Source organism: Mobula birostris, chromosome 3 (genome assembly GCF_030028105.1).
Source record: "Mobula birostris isolate sMobBir1 chromosome 3, sMobBir1.hap1, whole genome shotgun sequence".
In the NCBI taxonomy this organism is placed as follows: domain Eukaryota; kingdom Metazoa; phylum Chordata; class Chondrichthyes; order Myliobatiformes; family Myliobatidae; genus Mobula; species Mobula birostris.
Genome location: NC_092372.1, coordinates 183,343,920 through 183,370,014, shown reverse-complemented (window position 1 = coordinate 183,370,014; position 26,095 = coordinate 183,343,920). Strand labels below are relative to the sequence as shown.

The 26,095-nt window shown below is 40.8% G+C and overlaps 1 protein-coding gene across 1 annotated transcript in view; it reads right to left on the bottom strand.

Moving 5' to 3' along the window:
• Window positions 1-458: 458 nt before the first annotated feature.
• malrd1 (MAM and LDL receptor class A domain containing 1) overlaps window positions 459-26,095 on the bottom strand; it is a 351,826-nt gene continuing 326,189 nt past the window's right edge. Inside the window, exons 33-37 of the mRNA XM_072252046.1 lie at window positions 24,230-24,315; window positions 24,054-24,147; window positions 13,691-13,769; window positions 3,260-3,325; window positions 459-681 (exon numbers count right to left, since the gene is read on the bottom strand). Coding sequence (XP_072108147.1) covers window positions 562-681; window positions 3,260-3,325; window positions 13,691-13,769; window positions 24,054-24,147; window positions 24,230-24,315 — 445 coding nt within the window. The 3' untranslated portion in view covers window positions 459-561. The remainder of the gene's footprint in view (window positions 682-3,259; window positions 3,326-13,690; window positions 13,770-24,053; window positions 24,148-24,229; window positions 24,316-26,095) is intronic.

Below are 26,095 nucleotides of genomic sequence, written 5' to 3'. Positions count from 1 at the left end.
GAATGTTAAAAATGTACAAAAACATAAAGTTAATGCCAAGGAGCTGTTGATGCATCAATGGGACAGCTTAAATGACAATGTAATCTGACACATTGCTGTCCATTATAGAACTATGCTGATTTTGCAGTAATGTTATCCAATCAGCTTCAGCTTGAATACACTTATCCAAATAATTTTTCAGAAGTGAGCCTTTTGACAGTTTTATGTTACTCTAGTTCCATCTTAATATGGTCTTCTGTATATAGCACAGCACACTGCCCTTCTTGCTCACATTAAACATGACATCAATTCAATTTATGATCACCAAGGGAGGTCTTTAAATTCACTATAATTAGTCAAGAGTGTCTGCTGTACATATGGGCACAAAACATAATTTCTCTATTTAATGATTTCGAACAGAAAAGTTTGTAAATGTTTACAGATCTTTAAGCAATGTTGACATTCAATAAAATAGACAGTTCTTCGTTATCAGCAAGTCAATCACTTTATGTTATTGCAGTAAGAATCATTCAGGAAACACCTCTGGTTTAACTAATGATGTTTGAAGCAAATCTATCTTTTTTAAGTATTTCTGGAATTCAAATTTCCAGGAGTTTCTTCTGCTGGCTTCCAGTTCTCCAATTTACCATCATACAAAGGATTGGAAAAGGAAGTGAGTTTGTTTGATACCCTGGAAAACACCTGTTCAAAATAAACAAAGAAAAATTGTTATTCCTAAGATATGTAATTTTTTCCTTCACGAGCTACTGTTCACTTGAAATATTTCTAGTCAGCACAGAGAATTTCATGTTACCTGTGTTTCAGAGCAGATTACCCAACAATAATATTAACATAGAACATAGAATAGTCCAGTACAGTACAGGCCCTTCGACCCACAATGTTGTGCCGATCATTAAACCCTGCCTCCCATATAACCCCCCCCCACCTTAAATTCCTCCATATCCCTGTCTAGTAATCCCTTAAATTTCACTAGTGTATCTGCCTCCACCACTGACTCAGGCAGTGCATTCCAGGCACCAACCACTCTCTGAGTAAAAACACCTTCCTCTAATATCCCCCTTGAACCTCCCACCCCTTACCTTAAAGCCATGTCCCCTTGTACTGAGCAGTGGTGCTCTGGGGAAGAGGCACTGGCTATCCACTATCTATTCCTCTTAATATCTTGTATACCCCTATTATGTCTCCTCTCATCCTCCTTCTCTCCAAAGAGTAAAGCCCTAGCTCCCTTAATCTCTGATAATAATGCATACTCTCTAAACCAGGTAGCATCCTGGTAAATCTCCTCTGTACCTTTTCCAATGCTTCCACATCCTTCTTATAGCGAGGCGATCAGAACTGGACACAGTACTTCAAGTGCAGCCTCATTACCTTGCGACTCTTAAACTCCATCCCTCGACTTATGAAGGCTAACACCCCATAAGCTTTCTTAACACCCTATCTACCTGTGAGGCAACTTTCAGGGATCTTTGGACATGTATCCCCAGATCCCTCTGCTCCTCCACACTACCAAGTATCCTACCATTTACTTTGTACTCTGCCTTGGAGTTTGTTCTTCCAAAGTGTACCACCTCACACTTCTCCGTGTTGAACACCATCTGCCACTTCTCAGCCCACTTCTGCATCCTATCAATGTCTCTCTGCAATCTTCGACAATCCTCTACACTATCCACAACACCACTAACCTTTGTGTCGTCTGCAAACTTGCCAACCCACCCTTCTACCTCCACATCCAGGTCGTTAATAAAAATCATGAAAAGTAGAGGTCCCAGAACCAATCCTTGTGGGACACCACTAGTCTCAACCCTCCAGTCCTAACGTACTCCCTCCACCACGACCCTCTGCCTTCTGCAGGAAAGCCAATTCTGAATCCACCTGGCCAAACTTCCCTGGATCCCATGCCTTCTGACTTTCTGAATAAGCCTACCGTGTGGAACCTTGTCAAATGCCTTACTGAAATCCATGTAGATTACATCCATTACACTACCCTCATCTATATGCCTGGTCACCTCTTCAAAGAACTCTATCAGGCTTGTTAGACACGATCTGCCTTTCACAAAGCCATGCTGATTGTCCCTGATCAGACCATGTTTCTCTAAATGCCCCTAGATCCTATCTCTAAGAATCTTTTCCAACAGCTTTCCCACCACAGACATAAGGCTCACTGGCCTATAATTACCCGGACTGTCCCTACTACCTTTTTTGAACAATGGGACAACATTCGCCTCCCTCCAATCCTCTGGTACCATTCCCGTGGACAACGAGGACATATAGATCCTAGCCAGAGGCTCAGCAATCTCTTCTCTCGCCTCGCGGAGCAACCTGGGGAATATTCCGTTGGGCCCTGGGGACTTACCCATCCTAATGTATTTTAATAACTCCAACACCTCCTCGCCCTTAATATCAACATGCTCCAGAACATCAACCTCACTCATATTGTCTTCCCGTCATCAAGTTCCCTCTCATTAGCGAATACCGAAGAGAAGTATTCATTGAGGACATCGCTCACTTCCACAGCCTCCAGGCACATCTTCCCACCTTTATCTCTAATCGGTCCTACCTTCACTCCTGTCATCCTTTTGTTCTTCACATAATTGAAGAATGCCTTGGGTTTTCCTTTACCCTACTCGTCAAGGCCTTCTCATGCCCCCTTCTTGCTCTTCTCAGCCCCTTAAGGTCCTTTTTTGCTACCCAAATTCCTCTATAGACCCATCTGATCCTTGCTTCCTAAACCTCATATATGCTGTCTTCTTCCACCTGACTAGATTTTCCACCTCATTTGTCACCAGTGGTTCCTTCACCCTACCGTTCTTTATCTTCCTCACCGGGACAGATTTCTCCTAACATCCTGCAAGATATCCCTAAACATGGACCACATGTCCATAGTACACTTCCCTGCAAAAACATCATCCCAACTCACACCCGTAAGTTCTAGCCTTGTAGCATCATAATTTTCCCTTCCCCAATTAAAAATTTTCCTGTCCTCTCTGATTCTATCCTTTTCCATGATAATGTTAAAGGCCAGGGAGCGGTGGTCACTGCCCCCCAGATGCTCACCCACTGAGAGATCTGTGACCTGACCCGTTTTGTTACCTAATACTAGATCTAGTACGGCATTCCCCCTAGTCGGCCTGTCAACATACTGTGATAGGAATCCGTATAGTAATATTAAACATTATTATTGATCTGTATAACCATAAAGTTTATTTACCATCACTGGGTAGAGCTATATTTTTTCATCAATTGCTGGCTGTCATCTTACCTTGCATGGTGTTTGCCAGGGATAAACGCTGATAGCTGAACTTGTCAAAGTGTCCTCCATCGTAAACTGAAAATAAAGAACAGTAACATTTGTATAAAAATAAAGCTCGGTACCTTGGCACAATCATGCTATCACTCTGGACAAGTTTATATTGAGACCTGTCAGGAAAACTAACACCACCGAATGTTGACTAATTACATTTTTATTGATGAAAACTGAGCAACTCCCTGGATGCCAGGCACACAAAGAAATATTTGTCTTTGAATTAATAAGCTATAACCATTACTTTTTTTTGGTGGGGGATGGGGTGGGAATCCTGTTGCTGATGAACGGTCTTAGCCCGAAACATTGATTCTTTATTCATTTCCACAGATGCTACTTAACCTGCTGAGTTCCTCCAGCATTTTCTGTGTGTTGCTACAAGAATTCTACCAGTTTTAATTCAGGTTGTCTGTATCCTGTAGGTTTTAATTAAATGGAAGGATAAATAGATCACCTTTTTATTGCCTCAATAGTCAATGATATTCACATCGTATGTTTTAACTTTGGGGACCATTTGTTTTGATTTTCTCCCTTCTGAAGGCATGGGCATCCGCTGGACAGCTCTTTAAGTTGCTGACAGATTCCACTACCATGAGATCAAAATAATGGTGTGGAGCCATAAATAGATTGGAGGGAAGGCAAGCATACTTAATTCCTAACAGTACATGGTAGGATTCTGGAACAAACTTCCAGAAATAGTGGTAGAAACCATCTTTACATTTACAAAGTATACAGATAAACACTCAATATGCTGTACTGTACAAGGCAGTAAGCCATTGTTTGAGAAGTGGATTAGGCAACTGGTTACCTCTTATTTCATCTGCCATAGCTGTGATTAATTAAATCACATACAGCAACTCCACATGAGCTTTGTGAATATGGAAACCTCCAGAGTTATTGTCACCTGCTGAATGGACATGAATGAAGCTGTAACAAACAGTTATCTCATTCTCAAAGTCTCTCAGGCAAAGGCGGTAATATGAAGTAGAAAGCTAAACTAATCACAAACAGGAGACCATCTGCAGATGCTGGAAATCCAAGCAACACACACAAAATGCTGGAGGAACTCTGCAGGCCAGGCAGCATCTATGGAAAAGAGTACAGTCAACATTTCAGGCCTGATGAAGGGACTTGGCCTGAAACTTTGACTACTCTTTTCCACAGAGTTCCTCTAGCATTTTGTGTGTGAAGCTGAACTAACCTATTTTTCTCTCACGTAGGGTCACAGTAAAGATGACTTGTAGAATTCCAGAAACAATTCCAGAAACACTTTTGAAACAAAAGTTTCAAGCCTAAGAGCTCTGATTCAAAGATTAAAACCAAACCTACAGCAAATCATAGTCCTAGAGCCCAGAAATAGACTCTTCGGCCCACTGACCAACAAATACCAAACAAAACTAATTTCATTTTTCATGTGCATCACATTCCCATCAATTCCCCTCAGATTCCACCACTCATCTACAAACTATGGACAATTTAAAGACACCAATATCTTCAGCATGTGGAAGGAAACTCAAGCATCTGTGGAAAACACACTTGGTCACAGGGAGAACAAGGGCACTCCACTGTGACAGCATTCACCTTTAGGGTCACTTGAGCTACGAGATGGTAACTCTAATAGTAACACCATTATGCTGCTCAGTTTCCGTAGTGATATTGAAAACTGCTCCAGTATTCACCTCAGCAACCATTCACTATAAAGTGCAAATCATTCAGCGGGACTTCCCAGTGAAAATCATTGCTTACTTTATATATTGAGTTCAACTGAGATCATTAGAAGGTGAATTGCACTGCAAAAGTACGAAGACTAATATTGAAAAGCAGGATCAATATATAAAATCGTCTTTGGTTTACCTGTCTCTCTGCAAACACTACTCACACAGTCAATTATCCAATTAACATAGACATTAACAAAATAGGTAACTCATTTAGGATAGAAACATAGAAAAACCTACAGCACAATACAGGCCATTTGGCCCACCATGCTGTGCCGAACACGTACTTATTTTAAAAATTACCTCGGGTTACCCATAGACCTCTATTTTTCTAAGCTCCATGTACATATCCAGGAATTTCTTAAAAGACCCTATTATATCCGCCTCCACCACCGTCGCCAGCAGCCCATTCCACGCATTCACCACTCTCTGTGTAAAAAACTTACACCTGACATCTCCTCTGTACCTACTTCCAAGCACCTAAAAACTGTGCCCTCTCGTCTTAGTCATTTCAGCCCTGGGAAAAAGCCTCTGACTATCCACATGATCAATGCCTCTTATTATCTTATACACCTCTATCAGGTCACCTCTCATTCTCTGTCACTCCAAGGAGAAAAGGCCAAGTTCACTCAACCTATTCTCAAAAGGCATGCTTCCCAATCCAGGTGACATCCTTGTAAATCTCCTCTGTACCCTTTCTGTAGTTTCCACATCCTTCCTGTAGTGAGGTGACCAGAACTGAGCACAGTACTCCAAGTGGGGTCTGACCAGGGTCCTATAAAGCTGTAATATTACCACTTGGCTCTTGAGCTCAATCCCATGGTTACTGAAGGGCAATAAACCATAAGCCTTCTTAACCACAGAGTCAACCTGCACAGCAGCTATGGACTTGGACCCCAGGATCCCTCTGATCCTCCACACTGCCAAGAGTCTTGCCATTAATGCTATATTCTGCCATCATATTTGACCTACCAAAATGAACCACCTCACACTTATCTGGGTTGAACTCCATCTGTCACTTCTCAGCCCAGTTTTGCATCCTATCAATGTCCCGCTGTAACCTCTGACAGCACTCCACACTATCCACAGCACCCTCAACCTTTGTGTCACCAGCAAATTTATTAAACCATTCCTCCACTTCCTCATCCAGGTCATTTATAAAAATCATGAAGAGATATGGTCCCAGAACAGATCGCTGAGGCACACCACTGGTCACCAACCTTCATGCAGAATATGACCTGTCTACAACCACTCTTTGCCTTCTGTGGGCAAGCCATTTCTGGATCCACAAAGCAAGGTCCCCTTGGATCCCACACCTCCTTACTTTCTCAATAAGCCTTGCATGGGGTACCTTATCAAGTGCCTTGCTGAAATCCATATACACTACAACTACTGCTCTAGCTTTATCAATGTGTTTAGTCACATCCTCAAAAAACTCAATCAAGGTCATAAGGCATGACCTGCCTTTGTCAAAGCCAAGGACATTGCTTCAAGATTCAGGGGAGAAGATTTAGGACTGAGATGAGGAGAAACTGTCTTTCCCAGAGAGTGGTGAATCTGTGGAATTCTCCGCTCAGGGAAGCAGTTGAGGCTTCTTCACTAAATATATTTAAGATACAGTTAGATAGGTTTTTACATAGTAAGGGAATTAAGGGTTATGGGGAAAAGGTAGGTAGATTGAGCTGAGTTTACGAACAGATCAGCCATGATCTTATTGAATGTCGGTCAGGCTCGATGGGCTAGATGGCCTACTCCTGCTCCTATTTCTTATGTTCTTATGTTCATGCTGACTATTCCTAATCATATTATGCCTCTCCAAATGTTCATAAATCCTGCCTCTTAGGATCTTCTCCATCAACTTACCAACTACTGAAATAAGACTCACTGGTCTATAATTTCGTGGACTATCTCTACTCCCTTTCTTGAATAAGGGAACAACATCTGCAACCCTCCAATCCTCCAGAAACTCTCCCATTCCCATTGATGATGCAAAGAACATTGCCAGAGGCTCAGCAATCTCCTTCCTCACCTCCCACAGTGGTCTCAGGTATATACCGTCGAGTCCCGGTGACTTACCCAACTTGATGCTTTCCAAAAGCTCCAGCATGTCCTCTTTCTTAACGTCTATATGCTCAAGCTTCTCAGTCCACTCTAAGTCATCCCTACAATCTCCAAGGTCTTTTTCCGTGGTGAACACTGAAGCAAAGTACCTCCGCTACCTCTTCCGGTTCCATATGCATTTTTCCACTGTCACACTTGATTGGTCCTATTCTGTCACGTCTTATCCTCTTGCTCATCACATATTGTAGAATGCCTTGAGGTTTTCCTTAATCCTGCTCGAGAACTTTCAACCACTCAACGTATAATATTGATATGGTTCTTTCTCTGGAGGTGCTGCTTGCTTTGTATGCAGCTCGTTTTGTACAAACATCACTTCCTGTTCGTAAGCTCTTTTTTTATACTGATTCCAGCAGGAGTTAATTTGGATTTTGACTTGAAGCACACATGGTAGAAAGACATCTCTCTCCAATCACTCTTTATTGATTAATTTATTTGTTTATTAAAGGGCCAAAGGGCCTGTTTCTGTGCTGTAGTTTCTATGGTTCTATGGTTCTATTTGCCATTGAAACAGCAATATCGTTTCCCAAAGTTTTCTCATTTAAAAACCCTGAAGAAAGCTTCTGTCTTGGTTGATATTTGAGAAGGTGTTTAACTCCGTTCCTAGCTTTCTATGCAATGCAAGCTGAGGGCAGTAGAGTGAAAAGATAATTCGTCTTCAAAGGTATCGCCTGCATACTAGAGATGCATCTGAATGCGTCAATTACCAAGCCCTGGCAGCCAGCTCAGAATACAGCACATTGATCATGTCTTCGTGACTCTCAAGCAAAACCATGATTAGCATGGCTGCAGCTCAAACATGTGCCAGAGCCGAGGCGGCAAGAATGAGGGCAGTGTATGGTAAGCATGAAGTTGAAGTACGGATAGAGCAAGCTCATATAGACATGGAGAAGATTTGAGCAGAGGTTACATTGAGTGCGCTCCAGGAGTGCAAAGCTGAGGCAAATGTGTATGAAGCAGCAGCTGATTTAGACAGTGGTGGTCATCTCTCTAGGAAGGGGACTGAAGAAATTACCATTGGTGACAGCCCTCAAATAAGACATGGTTGCTTAATATTAGGTGAAATTAAGGCAGCAGACCAAGATGGGAACCAGCTTCCTGTCAGGATTCACACCAAATTTTTACCCAATCCTTGTCCTGAACTTGCATCCTCAGCTTCAGATTCAAACCCAAAGAAAGATGAATCCTCATTTAAGGTCAAAAGTGAGAAGTGCCCAAGGGGACCAACCTGAAAAAACATGGGTGTTCATCATTTAATAAGAGCACAAAAAAGGGCCGAACAGTGCACCAATGCACTGGTGGCCCACCTTCAACAGAAGCTGCCACAGAACCAGCTGTACGGTTCTCATTTACTGCACCAGGCTGCAGTGACAATCACCATTGGACAATAGTTCAAGACTTAAACTTTAATGACATACTGAGTCTGACCAGAGACGCCTGAGGCAGAGTCAGTCCAAATATGGACATGAGAGTCATCTGGAGAATGGTGGAGAACCTGGGGAGAGTTGCAAGGAGAACTGGAGAAGTACGATCAACATATTACAGAACACAGATGGACACACATTAGTCTCCAGGACACTGAGCCAAGGGTCTATTGACACTTCAGAAGAATTAGACCCAGGTACAGCTGTAAATTCAGGAGCAGCACCTTGGGCAACTGGTTCCGACACACCCACAGCTGAGCACAGTGGGGAGCGACTGAGTACTCATCAGCTGTAGCTACTTCTCCATAAAGACATATTCTGAAATGTCAGAAGCTACCGGAAGCAGAACTGGTGGAGTTGTCGGGTCTCAATAGGAGGGGCGGTCTGCTTGCCTCTGCCAACTCTCATTAATTGCAACAACAGGGATGAAATCCCAGATCTTGAAGCTGCACACAGTTGTTCACACCTTAAGGACATAGCTGACAAGATTCCTCCCCACTTAACTCTTCTGCTGAGATTTTCCTGTTTGCTGTGCAGATAAGGGACATGAAGAGTGCAATGATCAGCACAATGCACCTTATGCCCAACAATTGGACCTAGGTTGGGTCATAGTGGGTGAAGTTTGCCTTGATGATGCTCATCAGGCCACTGTCAACACATTTAAGACTAATGTCCTGGAGAAAAGGCACCAAAGTCATTTTGGATCTTGTGAGAGTAGTATCTATCAGACCAAATCAAGTTTAATTATCATTCAAACCATAAATGGACACAGCCAAATGAGACAGCGTTCCTCTGGGGCCAAAGTGCAAAAACATGCACACACATTCAAAATAAAGAAGGAGAAAGAAAGAACATAGACACGCAAGAAAACACATTTTTGGTCCAGGATCTTGAGCAACAAGTCATGCAAATTGATGTTTCCCAGCAGTCCAGCCTATAATTCCACTGATCCAACACTGGAGGGCAGCACGAATGGGGGAGGCTATTCCCAACTGAGCACGGATGCCACACTGCACCGCCTCGGGCAGCTTCTCCTCACCTGGACTGCAGCAGCAGGCAAGCACGTAGCTTGAGGCCTAGTCCTTGCTACGACAGAGGCGACACTGCTGCCTTGCTTCCTGTCTCTGCACGAGCAAGGAAAACAGGCCTGTGGCAATTAGCGTCCAAAAGGGTCTTGCAATTGCAGAAGAAGTGTCCAAGACGGTCACTCATGACTTCTCTGCAACCACCTTTGTGTACCAACTCTAGTGCCTTCAAGTAGCAGGCAGCAGTACAACCTGCACCCGGGTCAGCTCTTCTGAACCCATTTTGGTTCCTCATGTGGCCCGGCAACCCAACTCTCCTCCTGTGGGCCGATGGCCAGCATCTCCTTCTCTGAACTGACTGCCGGCTAATCCGAACAACAACCAGCTCACTGGTGCGGTAGACCTGCAGTACTTGCAGTTATTGAAGTCCACTATAGACTTACGATTAAAAAAAACACATTTGACAAAGAAAAAAAGCACCTTTAGTTGCCCCCCACAGGCTGCTGCATCTACAAGTGCCGCCATATTACCAAACGTTATATGAAAGAGAAAATTATCGGACTAGCCAAAGACAGCATTTGTAGTGGTTGACACATTTGTAAGCATCCCCTCAGAGCAGAGCAACTGAATCTGACAAAGGTTAGAATCCTTCTTCTTGTACAAAGACAGGTGTATGCAGAGCAAGTGCAGTATGTCACAGAGAAGGAACCTCGTCCAATCCAAAGTAACCTCAGTGAGCTCTGTACCTTTCTTGACTCTTGGAGTAATTGGAAGACATATTAAGAGAGCACAGCTCACTTAAGAGACACCTCACCCAATCACCATTCTGGTTGAGCACTGTGTCACATGTCTGTTCATCGGGCATTACCTCGAGCAAGTATGTAATCAAAGAAAACATTTTTGAAGCGAGAATGATTAAAAACTTTGCAGTAAACTGCTTCAAGCCTAGTCTCTGAGACTGTCCATTCTTTTGCCAAAGACATAATGAAATGATCATTTGACTTTTAGCTTCAGTAGGTAAATTCGACATCATGGATATCAGGCAGGGAATGTTTTGCCTCTCGAGGAGCTGTTCACTTTGTATGCAGTTTATTTTATACAAACATCACTTCCTATTTGTAAGCTGTTTTTACACCATTTCCTGTGTGGATTAATTTTGATTTCAACTTATAGCACAGACGATAGAAAGACATCCTTCTCCATCCATACTTTATTTGCCCTTGAAACAGCAATATTTTTCCACAAAGTTTTCTCATTAAAAACCCTGAAGAAAGCTGCCAGTTCAGGTGATTTTTGAGAAAGAGTTTAACTCCCAGCCTAGCTTTGTACACAAGGCAGTGTGAGGGCAGTAGAGATATCACAGAACAATCTAGTTAAAGATCAGTTGAGGCCACTCCTTGTGCTGTCATCTCACTTCCGCCCAATCATATTTGGAATTTTGTCATTAAACCAGCTCTCTTTCCTCCTGGAAGTGCCTTGTAAAAAGAAGATTTGGGTAGTTTGTCTTAATATTCTTTGTTGTGTTGATGGAACCAGGCAGAATAACAGTTTGGTACAGACCAAGTGGGCCGAAAGGCCTGATTATGTGCTGTAGTGCTGTATAACTCTGTGACTCTATACGTCTCTATAGTAATTTGACTGAATTCCTGTGGGACAATTTACTACATTTAAGGTACTGTATAAAAACAGCCATTTCTGTCAATCCATTGGATTGAAAACCAAGGAATTGCTGCCTACATCTTTTTTCTGAATAGTCTTCTTATAAAAGGGAGCTACCATCTAAAGAAGTAGAAGTAGAAGTACAGTTTATTTAAATCTTACATCCATCCCACAATGTGAAGTGGTAAAGATCTTTGCGTTACGACTCCATTGCAATGTACAGACATGTGAATTTAAAAGTCCAATATTGGCTTGTAGAAAGAAGCTGTCCCATAGCCTGTTGGTACTGGCTTTAATGCTGCGATATCATTTGCCAGACGGAAGCAGCTGAAACAGTTTATGGTTCAAGTGACCGGTGTCCCCGATTATCTTCCAGGCCTTCTTTCTGCACCTGCTGATACAAATGTCCTCAATGGAGGGAAGTTCACATCCACTCTGTGCAGTGCCCAGCGATCAAAGTTGGTGCATTTTCCATACCAGGCGGTGATACAGCCAGTCAGTATGCTCTCAATGGTGCCCCTGTAGATGGTCTTGAGGATTTGGGGGCCCATGCAAAACTTCTTCAGTCACTTGAGGTGAAAAGAGGCTGTTGTGCTTTTTTTTTGCCAAAAAGCCGGTGTGTACAGCCCAGGTGAGATCATCAGTGATGTGTATACCGAGGAACTTGAGACTACTCACCCTCTCAACTGGAGACCCATTGATGCTGGTTGGGGTGAACCTGTCTCCATTCCTCCTGTAATCCATAATCAACACTTTTGTTTTTTGGACACTAAGGGAGAGGTTGTTATCCTGGCACCATTGTAGGCTGTCTCATTACCACTAAAAATAAGGCTGATCAAAGTCGTGTCATCTGAACTTGATCAGCGGATTGGAGCTGTATGTGCTAGCGCAGTTGTGGGTGTAATGGGAGTAGAGGAGGGGACAGAACACAACCCTGGGGGGCACCTGTGTTGAGGGTCAGAGGGGTAGAGGTGAGGGAGCCCATCTGTCCGCGATGATGACCGCCATCCGTCGGTGATCTGGGGAACCACCTGTCTGCGATCCAATAGGAATTCTATTATCCAGCTGCACAAGGTGGGGTGCAGGCTGAGGTCTCTGAGCTTCCTGTCAGTCTGGAGGGAATTATCGTGTCGAATGCTGAACTGTGGTCCAGGAACATCATTCTAACATATGCATCCTTCTTCTCCAGGTGAGTGAGGATGGTGTGTCATGCTGTGGCTATGGTGTCATCAGTAGATCGGTTCCGTCGGTAGGCCAATTGTAGGGGGTCGTTTTTTACCTTTTAATAGGGTTCTCCCAACCTCTTCTGCACTGTACATTTGGCACATTCACCACATCTCATAAATAATCAAAATATCCATATTGGCATTGACACTTGGCTGAAATATGTGAACCAGATCAGCCAACACTAATCCTGGAACAAGCAGAGAGGTTCAATGTTTGATAAAGGAAATTGGATAGACACTCGAGTTCAATGAAAAGGGTTGAGTTAAGAAATGGGACTGATTATATTACTCCACAGGGAGCTTGGATTGACTTGATGAGTGAAGTGGCATTCTTCTCTGCAGTTATAACTTTCATCGTATTGTTGAGTCCTGAGTAGTGACATTTTTCCTTATGACCTAAAAGGAGGCCACTCAGCTCAATGAGTCTATGTCAGCTCTTAGAACAGTCACATTAAATCCCTTCTTCAATTTATTTCTCTGTAACCTATTGTTTTGCACATGTCATTATTAAACCCTTATTATTCCACAATGCACTTAGACTGCTGGCTATCTGCAGTAGACAGTTTGGTGTGGCATGGTATTGAATTAGTTAACATAACACTATTACAGTGCCAGTGACCTAGGTTCAATTCAGCCACTCTCTGTAAGGAACTTGTATGTTCCCCCCCCCTCCCCCGTGACTTAGTTAACATTACACTATTACAGTGTAATTGTAATATTACACTATTACAATTCGGCCATTCTCTGTAAGGAACTTGTATGTCCTCCCATGACTTAGGGTTTCCTCCAGGTGCTGAGGTTTCCCCCTACATTCCAAAGTGCACTTTTTATCAGGTTATTTGGCCTTATGGGTGTAATTGAGTGATGCATGCTTATTGGACTGGAAGGTCCTGTTACTGTGCTGTATCTCTAAATAAAAATTAATAAAAATAATTCACCCACCAGCATGTGTTTGAGTTCTAGGAGAAAATAGGAGCACATGTGGGAAGCCCATTCAGTCACAAAGATAACTTGCAAACTCCACTCGGACAGCATCAAAAACCAGAACACCTGTAGTGCTACTGCGCATGGCTTTCATTTTTCATTACAATAGAAGACATGAAGAAGCCCTGTAGGTTTTTGGACTTTCAAAATTGAATATTGTGCTATTTCTTACAAAAGAAACTACAATTTTATTAGCTGAATAAAATGGATGAAAGAGCTCATATGAAATGATACCCACCTCTGCTGACAGATTTGCACTGTGAACACCATATAGAATATTGGATATTGAAACACATTTGGTTTTTGATGCTGATACCCTTTAATAAAAAAAAAATCAATCAGTTAGGAATGATAATGTTCAATATTATTATACCCTAAATCAGGGATACTCAACCTTTTTCATGCCATGGACCTTTACCATTAACAAAAAGGTCCCTGGACCCCAGATTGGGAAACCCTGCCCTAAATCCTGGTATGCTTTAAGTGAATATATTATATACTACGTATAATCTAGAAAATATATTAATGATCAATGGAGCTGCATTTGCACATCTCTATTTTAAAATGTTTCTTTAGTAAAAAATTGTTGGGTTTTCCAAAAAAGAAATTGTTTATTGAATATGAAATGAGCAATATGCTGAGTTTATTAGCCTATATCATTATTGTCTGCCATAAGAAATTGTCACAAACAGGTAAATGCATTTCAAGGTAAACAAAACATCCACTTCTTTTCTAGATGCATAAGCTTCACACTTATGAAAAGAAATGAAATATATTTTCAACCAGATAATTTGCCACGTTCCATCTCTGTATCATTAAATCATTTGGGATTCACCATTACAGAAGTAATATTGATTTTGTAGACTATCAATCAACTAATATGTCTGCTAGTTAAGCACTTAGTATCTAAAATGCTTTTGAACTTGTAGGAATCCTGAAAAACCTTAAAGATGTACATCTGGATCCCTATATGTGTAAATGTGTATGCTTATGAGTGCTGTAATGAGACGATTATCAGCTTACCTACCGCCAGACAACTTCCTAAATTGATAATGATGGAATGAGAGGTAAACTAATTGAGCTTACTTGAGATACAAAAGACTGCAGGTGTTGGAACCTGGAGCAACAAATAATATGCCGGAGGAAATCAATGGTATGAACCTTGAAATTTCCATTTGAAGTAAACCCTCATCTCCCAGACCCAGCCATCTCTTTCTTTCCCATCATCTTTGAGTCTTCCCATTTTTACCTGCTATTCCATAGCCCTCTTTACCTCCCATCATCCATCTTTGTGCTCCCCTGTTTCTTGGTTCCATTGACCTACTATTCACATATTTTAATCACAATCTCTCCCTTTCCACATTTGGCTCTGGTTCCATCTGTCCTTTAACTCTCCCTTAGTGGTTCACATTATCAATGTCCTTCTAAATTGAGCACCGATAGTCTATGTGTTAATGTCTATCACCCTACTAGCTGTCTCCACTTCCTCTACGCAACTCCGCTCCATGTGCTTCCACCTGGTTCTGATTTCCAACTCTAGCCCTCCCTCTCCCCTGCCTGGCTTGGCCAGTCAATTGTCCTTCATCCCTCCTTGGTCCACTGGCCCCCGTCTCACTATTCCCTCTCTCTTCTTTATATTGGCTATCTTGCCTCTTCACCCTCACCCTTGATGTAGGGTTTTGACCAAATGTCAACCAAGTTGATAAAACTGAGGTTTACACCTCCATTTTTTGTAAGAACTCTGTAGGCACCCAAATCCATCAGATAGTGTTGGGCTAAAGCACAAAAATATTCACATTTCATTACTACGTGACTATAAGAATGGCAGCATCATCAGTGATGTCAACATGCAACGGATATGAGAATTAGAAAAAAAAATATCATTTAAAGGGGAATCCTATCATGTGCTTATTGAGAGTAAAATGTAAAGTGAACATTGTGCCCACGGTATAAATATACTGTTTAATCTAAGTTCTGTAAAAGCGCTGAACAGTTCTATTCTGGAGAATAATTACAGGAGAAGAAAAATCATGAATTAAATAATTAACATTCAAAAGAAAATAAATAAAAATGTGTTCTGAGATAAAAGAATGTAAATTTTATGATGAATAATGAAAAGACATTATGGAAAATTTTGTGAAGAAATGTATCCAGTTTTACATGTTGAAAATTAGGATGTCTATTGTCAGAAATGACCCATCAGCTTGGGTTCATTCTCACCTTGCACATGGTGAGTCCACCCTTGGGTATGCATGTTTTGTGTGTTTGGAAAGTGAACAGTTGATGGGAACATTAGAAAAAAACACAGCTGTGTTTCCTTTGAAATGTCTGAATCACTCTCAGGTCAAAAATGCAGGGCCATATTCACCAACAAAAAATTTCCCCAATGTGAACAGTTCAAATAGTCCAAAGCAACTCTACAAACTGCAAGATGCCTCAGTAAGGATTAAAACAGTTAATTAGAAATACCGGTGTATTTACATTTTATATGACATCATCTGATCAACCGAATCAAATGATCCTTCATAGTTCCACAAATAGCTACTGTGGTTTTGGCAGGATTTCTAGTTCAGCAACTTTTATTCTTTATTATTAATGAGATGTCCCCTTTTATTCTCTGAGTGCCTGTCAGAGAACTCATAAAACTTAAGTTATGATGTGCTATTATGGACTGGATCATGACCTGAATGGATCTGGTATGGATGTGAGATCCAATTGGTATTCTGCTTGTGCAATTTCTATTTAAATTTGGATTGTTTTGTCATGAAAATTAATTACAGAAAGATTTGCAACATGTTTTGTGACTTGTAAATCAGCCATGAGCAACTATACGCTGAGTACTATTTATCCCATGAATACTACTATTTATACTTTCAGGAGCTGGTTTCTGTCTTTCTTAGAGAATCCATCATGCCATTTAATGGATCATAAATGATAAAAGCTCTTCCCCTCCCTCCCTCTCACCAGATGCATTTCACAAAGCAGTGACAATGTTGTGGTGATTACCTAAAGCTTCAGAAGTTACAAGTTCATTGAATATGTAATAAGGTAATTATCTTTCAGAAGTGGTATTGTTGATTAACAGGCCATTTATAGACTGAGATAATCAAATATCAATGGCAGAATATTAAACATATTTTCAGCTGCTGGGTAGATGTTTGTTGAAGGAAAGTGAGATAGGCCTAACAGCAGATTTGTTTACATCTTGGCTAAGTGGGCTCATGATGGGATGTTTAGCCTAGAAATTCTTCTGTGTTTCAATTCTTTATCCTGAAATACCAACACTGTTACTTTTCCCACAGATGGTATCTAACCTTCTGAGTGCTGCTTAAATCATAATGGCATCATGTGGGTGGGCCGTGTTTGTACAAGGAGCCTAGTTGAGATAATTTCAAGGAGTGGCCAATGGTTTGTCATCAGAGGGCCAAGGAATGTGGGAAAGTAAGGATAGATAGACCTTAGTTTGATGGGGTAGAGCAAAATAAGAATTCAAAGTGACAGTCTAGAATATCTGGGACATGGTGGAGACGGAGTATTGGATCTGTTTGAATGGGGATGGGAATAAAATGGTGATAGTGGAGCTTGGTTCATGATTGGACAGAAGAACATTGGTGATGTGAATACATGTTGGCAGAAGGACAGAGATCATGGACTATTAAACATTCATATTAATACTTAGTACTGGAATTAAATGAATAATTCTTAATATTTCTGTATGTTACTGTATGATATATTGATCAAAGGAAATTTATAATACTCAATTGACCATAAATTCTGTACTGGTCAAAGAAGAGCACATGATCCCTGGAGGCAGTTGAAAAGAGATTCACCAGGCTAACTGTTGGGACATGTAGATAGTCCTATTACAAGCAGTTAAAGAAATTAGGTCTATATTCTATGGAATTTGGAAGAACAAAGGTTGATCATATTAAAACATATAAGATACAAAGGGGGCAAGACAAGGTAGATGTTGAGTTGTTTCTGCTGATAGTCTCGAATGAGGGGTCACAGTTGTAAGATAAGGTGGTCATCATTTAAAATTGAAGTGTGTGGTAGCTTCTTCTTGTGTGTTGATGGTAAATAATTGGAATTCTAGATTAGATTAGTGAGGGTATTTGAAAAGGAGGAGATAAAATTTTAAATGTTCATTGAATTGAAGATTATGGGAAACCAGTGGCCAAGTTTTGTTCCTATTGTCCTGTATTCTTTTGCAAGTAGTTCATGCTGTTTACTCTGTCTGGGTCCCTCTTCATTTTATATAACCTCTGTTAAGTCTCTCTCAGCTCTGTTCCAAAGAGAACAAGCCTAGTCGAACCAATTCTCCTCATAGCTAACATTCTCCAGGTCTGACAACATTCTTGAGAGAGCCTCCGTGCGAGTCTCTCCACTGCAATACTTCTTTCCTGTAAAAGGGTGAGCCGAACTGTGGCCCATCTAGGGTTGTGCATTATTTTAGGACAACCTCCATCCTTGTATATTTGAATGGGAGAGCACCATGGAGTTGATGAATGGAGAAATATAGGGTTCCAAGACCATGGTTCTCTGAAACTGCTGAACATATAGTAAAGAATGGTGAAGAATTTGGTATGCTTGCCTTCATAGTCTGGTTCATAGAATATAAGAGTTGGGATGTTTTGTTGCAACTTTACACAACAGTGCCTCTTTCACCTCAGATGGTTGAAGAAGTTTGCTACGGGGCCCCAGATTCTAAGAACTTTCTTTCAGGCCACACCACAATTGAGAGCATCCTGAATGGCTACATCACTGCCTGGTATGGAAACTGTACTTCCCTCAATCACAGGTCTCTGCAGAAAATGGTGTGGACAGCCCAACGCATTTGTAGATGTGAACTTCCCACTATTCAGGCCATTTACAAAGATAGGTATATAGAAAAGGCCAGGAGGATCATTGGAGACCAGAGTCACCTCAACCACAAACGATTCCAGTTGCTACCATCTGGGAAACGGTACCAGGACCAATAGGCTCTGGGACAGCTTCTTCCACCAGGCCATCAGACTACTTAATTCATGCTAACGCAACTGTATTTCTATGTTATATTGACTATCCTGTTGCACATAATACTTATTATAAATTACTATAATTGCACATTGCACATTTAGACAGCGACGTAACATAAAGATGTTTACTCCTCATGTATTTGAAGAATGTAAGTAATAAAGTCAATTCAATTCCTTTGTAGTTGTCATTTGGCAACTGGAAGACTGTTCCCTTTCATTGTATACAGTATGCACAGGTGGTGATGATAACCCACAAGAATTCTTTCTCTGTTTTTACTGACCTCCATATATATGTGCAACAATGAGAAACCAATTTATCTAGTTACCCTGAGTGGTTCGATGAATACCCCTAAATATGCCTGAAACATGGAAGGTAATTTTGCAATCTCACATGGAAAGGCATTAGGGACTGACCTTGATGACTTGTTAACAACCTGGGAAGACAATAGTCTATGGGCACTGAGAAAGAATACACAATTAGTGTTTCAGTTTCAAGATTTAGAGTTGCATCAGTATCCTGAACTTTGGCCTGTCCTGTTCCCTTTTTTCCATATTTCCAGATGACACATGCTTATTCCTCTGCTCAGAAGCAGCTTTTAGCAAAGTCTGAGCTCACCACGTGATAAGACAAGCACGTCTCTGCTCCTGCAGGAGAAAGTTGAGGTCCCGTACTTTGCGTCTCTGCTTCGGCAGCAGAGTGATTACATGCGTATAGGGGTCTCTCTGTTGGCTGAAGATAGCTAGTTGCTCACATATCTTCTCTCAAGCATTCCGAGAAGCTGCCCTAAATTTCTACTTGGTACTTCTTTGATTGCAACCAGCTTTTGAGGAAGCTTGTTGTCATTTTCCTGATACTCATTAATCTTCTCCATAACATTCAGTGCAATGTGTTGACAAAGGGATTTTGAACATCCAATATGTATCACATCCAATGCATTCTCCCATCCATCTTAGTGTTAAAAAAAAATCTAATTTAAGTTTGCCAAGCTTGATCTTCATCTCTAAAATTATTGTTGACTGCTTCTAATTATTTTCTTTCCATTCAGATAACTAATAATTTTGTCTTTAATTAAAGAATCCAATCTCTGTCACAGATTTTAAACTAAATTCCCTATAATTATCCAGCTTATCTCTCTTTTTATATTCATTTTCCACTCCTTCATCACACATCTACTTTACCAGCTCCTCTTGAACCTCAGATGTACTTTATCACACTAATGTCCTGACCGTGTGTCTATTCACTTAAATTTCTTTACTTTCTATTTATTTACATTAATTTTAAACAACTGAGTAATTTCACTCAGGTTCCAATTGACCTCAACCGTAGTAATCCTTTTACAATCACAGAAGTAATTTCCACTTATCTTCCACTAACTTATGATCTTTTCCTCTTAGGCTTCCAGCCTTACAATTGATAAATTTGTTTTTAATTTATGTATTTGTAGAAGCTGATATGGTAACACATCAAATAAAAAGAGATCTTAATCTTTTTTTAAAATTTTCTTGCTCACAAGGTTTGCTGCTTCTTTGGTACTCATAAGAAATTATCCCCAATATATTTTTGTTTTCTACTTCCGGTCAGTTTGCAGATTTTTGTTAGTCATACCTGTAGATATTTCTTTTTCCCTAGTGTAAAATAATAACGCAAAATTAATTAATTAATAAAAATTAAAAAATGGAGTATAAGGAAACAGCAAAGAAGTCATGCAACATTTTGTACCTGATTTTAAATGAAAGACGCTAAATCAGTATTGAAAATAATAGGCAGCCAAGGGGTAACAAAGAGCAAAAAACTAAAAACAAATATCATAAAAATAGAACTAGCTGCATCAATGGGATTGAAAGCTGGTAAAAGCTCTGAACATGTGGGTTGCATGCTTATGTGAAGATAGTTAATGCATCAGTTATAATGAGACTTCAGATCTCCCGGGATTTTGAAAAGTCTCAGTAGAAAGATGGCAGCAAATATAACACAGCTCCTTTAAAATAAAAGAGAAATTGTGTTTAATGTCATAAAGATTTTGGGGATGTAATCAGTGGAGCCAGTAAATATCATGCATTTGGATTTCCAATAAGTTTTTGGATCAGGTGTCACATAAACATCTGTTCCAAAATATAAGGGTTCTTGCCAATTATACCACTTACATGCCGCAATATAATGGTTTATGGGATCAGTGTAATCTATTCATGGGGAAAGTGAATTGGTTAACATTCAGAAATCAGAGTTGGGTTAAAAGATGCAGATGACAGGTTTGAGTGTAATCTGAACAAAAGACAGGTGGAAGTCGTAAGAAAGACATAAAAATGTCTACAGTGGGATTGTACAGGTTAAATAAATGGGCAAAAGGATGAGTTCAGAGAGATGGGGTGTCCTTGTACAAAAAGGATTGTTATCCTGCAGTAACTAAGGCGGCAATAGGACAGCTGATGTTTCCTGTGGGCCATGCACTCTAAGAACTCTAATAAATTCATTATTGAAGGGGAATAATTGCAAAAATAAGTGAATCTTGCTTATTTATACAGAACTTTGAAGTACCATCATGGGTGAAAGTAACAATTTTCTTGCTGATACAGTCATATTGATAGCATTACTGATTTAACTTGTTTATCCTGATTTTGCAGGTCATTCCCACAGGTGTACCACATCCGCCTGGACAGACTTCATTTCATCTCTTTAGCACGTTCTACAGTTTTATCACCATGTTCAGAAGCAGGTCAATGAGGTTCAGTAAATTGATTTCTGGGATAGTGATGTGCTGGGGAATGGAGATGTCTCATGAGGAGGATTGAACATAATGAGAGGCGATCTCACTGATGCACAGAACATTCTGATGGAGGGCAACCAGGAGGTTTAGACTGAGGATCAAAAAAGGACCACTTAAGACAGAAATGAACTAGATTCTTTTTTCTAACTGTCAGGGATCTTCAGAATTCTTAAGTCCAGGGTTATGGACACTGAGCCAATAGAATCAGGGAATTCAATAGATTGTTGGACTGTGGTGAAATTGACGCTTTGGGGATCAGGCAGGAACGGAGTGCTGAGGCTAAAATCAGATCAGCAATGATCTTGTTGAATGGCTGAGCAGGTTCAGGGAGCTGTATGCTCCTGTCAGTTATGCTTCATGACTGGTCTAGTTACTTCCAATTCATTCTATTTGCTATACTGAACACTGATGTTTATAATTAGTGGTTTATAATTAAAACTGGTCCTTAATTTTTTTGATTATTTGTTGCAGTTATTCCATGTTTTTAGAAACTGGTTAAATGTTTAATACTCTACTCCATTTATCTCAGAATCATGTTTTTGAAAAGCTTTGATTTGTGTACTTATTTCTCATTATTTGTAATAACCTCTTTTTTCTTTACTGCCTTTCCACCCACTACCACCCATATCCAAGTCACTCTTTTCAGCAATATTTACCAACATTTGTCTGTGTTCTAGAAAATAGAAATCATACTGAATAATGCCTCAGTCAATATTGAAGTCTGTAATAGCATGGGCTGGCTGGTGGTGTAGTGGCATCAGCATTGGACTTCAAAGGAGATGGTCCCGAGTTCAAACCCAGCTGGGTAGCAACAGTATCTGTGTGGTAGAAAGGCCTGGCAATCTACTTCCATATCTTGCCATGAAAACCCTATGGGATCGGACTCGACCAAACAACAACAAATAACTTTTCCGCACTAGTTAGCTGGTTTTGCCCCATGCTGCTTGATGGGACCAATAGTTTTGAATGTTGAAGGGCCTAGACAGAGTAGATGTGGAAAGAAGCTCTGTCCGCCAGAGAAAGCAGGGTCTCCCAGTGGCCACACATTTTAATTCCATATCCCATTCCCATTCTGATATGTCTATCCACGGCCTCCTCTACTGTAATAATGAAGCCACACTCAGGTTGGAGGAACCACACCTTATATTCCGTCTGGGTAGCCTCCAACCTGATGGCATGAACATTGACTTCTCTAACTTCCACTAATGCCCCTCCTCCCCCTCGTACCCCATCCATTATTTATTTATATACACACATTCTTTCTCTCTCTCTCTCCTTTTTCTCCCTCTGTCCCTCTGACCATACCCCTTGCCTATCCCCTGGGTTTTTCCCCCCCTCCCCCTTTTCCTTCTCCCTGGGCCTCCTGTCCCATGATCCTCTCATATCCTTTTGCCATTCACCTGTCCAGCTCTTGGCTGCATCTCTCCCCCTCCTGTCTTCTCCTATCATTTTGGATCTCCCTCTCCCCCTCCCACTTTCAAATCTCTTACTAGCTCTCCATTCAGTTAGTCCTGACGAAGGGTCTCGGCCCGAAACATCGACTGTACCTCTTCCTAGAGATGCTGCCTGGCCTGCTGCGTTCACCAGCAACTTTAATGTGTGTTGCTTAGATGTGGAAAGGATGTTTCCCATGGTGGGGGAGTCTAGGACAAGAGGGCACAGCCTCAGGTTAGAGGAGCGTACATTTAAAACAGAGATGTGAAGAAATTTCTTGAGCCAAAGGGTGGTGAATTTGTGGATTTTATTACCAGAGGCATCCATGGAGGCCAGGTCATTGTGTGTATTTACAATAGAGCTTGATAGGTTCTTGATTGGACATGGCATCAAAGGTTATGGGGAGAAGGCCGGGGAGTGGAACTGAGGAGGGGAAAAAAAGGATCAGCCATGATTGAATGGCGGAGCAGACTTGATAGGCTAAATGTCCTAATTCTGCTCGTATGTCTTATTATCATAAGGTCTTCAAATGCTTTGTTATAAGAACATGAGTCTAAGGGTAGGAGTAGGCTACCCAGCCCCTTAGGCCTGCCCTGTATTCAATATGAACAGTTTCATCCTCCTGTGCTAGTTTCCCCCATAGCCCTCAATTTCCCAATTTTTTAAACAATATCCATCTCTTTAAATACCTGCAATGATTTATGCTCCAATGCTCTCTGTGGGGGAGAATTCTCATCTTTCTAAACTTCAAACAATATAGATCTAATTTATTTTGTTACTCATAATAACTCTCTAGTCTCAAGAATTAGCCAAGGGAGTATTGTTTGGACTGCAACCAATCCTAGTATAACCTTTCAGCCTCACCGGTATCCCATACAATGTAATAATACTTCCTCATTTCTGAACTCCAATCCCCTTACAATAACTTGGCCTTCCTAACACTTACTGTAACCACTTGTAATTCATGCAAAAGAATACCTAGACATCTGTTTGCTCACCTGCCGTCTTTCTTCATTCAGATTCCTTTCACTGAACTGCATGATTTCACACTTCCCCACATCAAAATCCATATGACCAGTTTTTACTAACTGACTAGGAAGGATGCCAAGTTTTCCTTTGGTGTTACAGTGACATCATAGATCTGTCATGCTAATGTGAGACTTTTCACTGAACTTTATCTTCTGGAATGCTTTATTCATGATTTTTACAGAATCACCAGACTAAATGATACTTGGTGGATTGAAATAGAAGAGTTTGGTTCACAAATGCATGGTTCTTAGGAAAATATTTTAAGCTTGTATATTTCATTAGTTCACATCTAAGATGACCAATATGCTCAAGAATGTAAAAAAAAAGTCAATAAAATGTATTTAGTATTACATACTTGCTTGCTTTTCTTTTAGTGATTATGATTGAAACAATTAGTAGAGTGAGCACAAACAAACCCAAGCCAGTGCCCAGTCCTGCCCACATGAAGTCTGGATAGGAAAAGGAAAACAACATTAGTAATAGTGTGTGGCTGTAGAATGCAGTTAGTTAAGATTGGTATCATTTCTTTACCATTATCTGGTGCTAGACCAGGACTGAGAGCTCCTGCTGTGTTGACCAAAATATGGCATCGATTTCCTTTCCACTGACTTGTACACCTGTGAAGCAGGCAGAGGGTGTGGAGACGGTGTTGGGTGTAGTTGGTGGTGGGGGAAAGGGAAAGAAATGATTAAGTATTTCACAATAAAATGCATTCTACTTTTGTAAATAGCCTTGTCACAGAAAATGTATTTTCTAATCACCTTTGAGCCATTAGGTCACACTCTATGCCTTTAATGCTGTCCAGCTAAAATACAGAAGAGACATTAACCCCTCCACCCTCCTTTACATATGAGTTTGATGCACCTTTTGGGAAAATATAATGCTCAGACAATGTTGTAATGAAAAAGTTTGATATAATGAGAAAGTCTGTGAAAGGTTGAATAGTAGGTTTGCAAAAAAGCTCAGAACATGAAAGGAAACAGAGCTTTGCAGGGCAGTAACTTCGATCGGTTTACATTCCAGAGACACTCAGCTTGTAAACTCAAAGGGCGGCAACAAACTTCAAGAATTAGTGGTAGATACATGGATGTTAAAGTCAATAGTCAACAGAATGAAATGACAGAGAGTAATTGACATCTCGCAGACAGCATGTTGTTTCCACAAATTCTAACAATCAGTGTGTTGCTATAGTTCAATTTCCTCACTGGGGGTTGATGCGGATAGCTGGCCGATGGGCTAACATCACAAGTGCCTAGCACCAGTGAAATCTAGCCAGCTTAAAGCTAGAGTGCCTCTCCTACCAGGAATGTGGTTGTGATTAAAGGAGTTGACAGGTGGACCACGACAAATGAAGAAGGAAGGTACATAAAAAAAGCAGGTTTAACGATTTTCGGATATTGCAACAGAGAGTATTGTGGATGTAAGGCACCACTCCTGTCTTTCACTGTGATTTTGGAAGCACTCCAGAAAAACAATCAGTAGCTACATGAAAAAACATGAATTCCAAGAGGATCGTATCCTGAAGGCTGGATGCCATGTTTTGAGAAGCTTAGTGGCTGCATATGAAAGTCTATGATCATTGATAATCTTCAATCAGCAGGCATGTACTCCTACCAATTGAAATTCATAGTTAACATTGAAGGGGTCTAATAAAACCTCACACACTTGGCAGTGCTGCAAACCACACATTACCAGCTATTACAGTTCAACATCTGAAAACACCTAATGAGATGATTTTGGGAGGTCAAAACAGGGCAGTACTTATACAGTGAATGGTCTGAGGAGTGTTGTGGAACAGAGGGACCTAGGAGTACAGGTACATAGTTCCCTGAAAGCATGAAAAGATATTTGGCTTGCTAGGAGTACAGTATACAGTTTTGGTCATCCTGATATAGGAAAGGCATCAATAAATTGGAGAATATGGAGAAGATTTATGAGCATGCTGCCATGACCCGAGGGCCTGAGTTAGAGAAGGTTAGGCTGGCTAGTATTTTATACCTTGTAATTTAGGAGATTGAAGAATAACTTTACAGAGGCGTATAAACTCATGAGGATCACGGATATGGTCTTTTTTCCCCAAAGAAGGTGAGAGTTTAAGGTGAGAGGTGAAAGGTTTAACAGGTACAGTATCAGAGAGCAACTTCTTCATGTAGAGAGAAGTGCATATTTGGAATGAACTGCCAGAGTAAGTGGTTGAGGCAGGTACCATAACAATATTCAAAGACAATTGGATAAGTACATGGACAAGAGGTTTTTAAAGGGATATATGCCAAATTCAGGTACATGGGAATAATTTGGTAGGCATCATGGTCAGTATGGTTGAGATGGGCCATCTGCCCTGTTTCCATACTGTGGTACTCTCTGTATTACTCTGACCAATTGTGTCCTTCCTTCTCT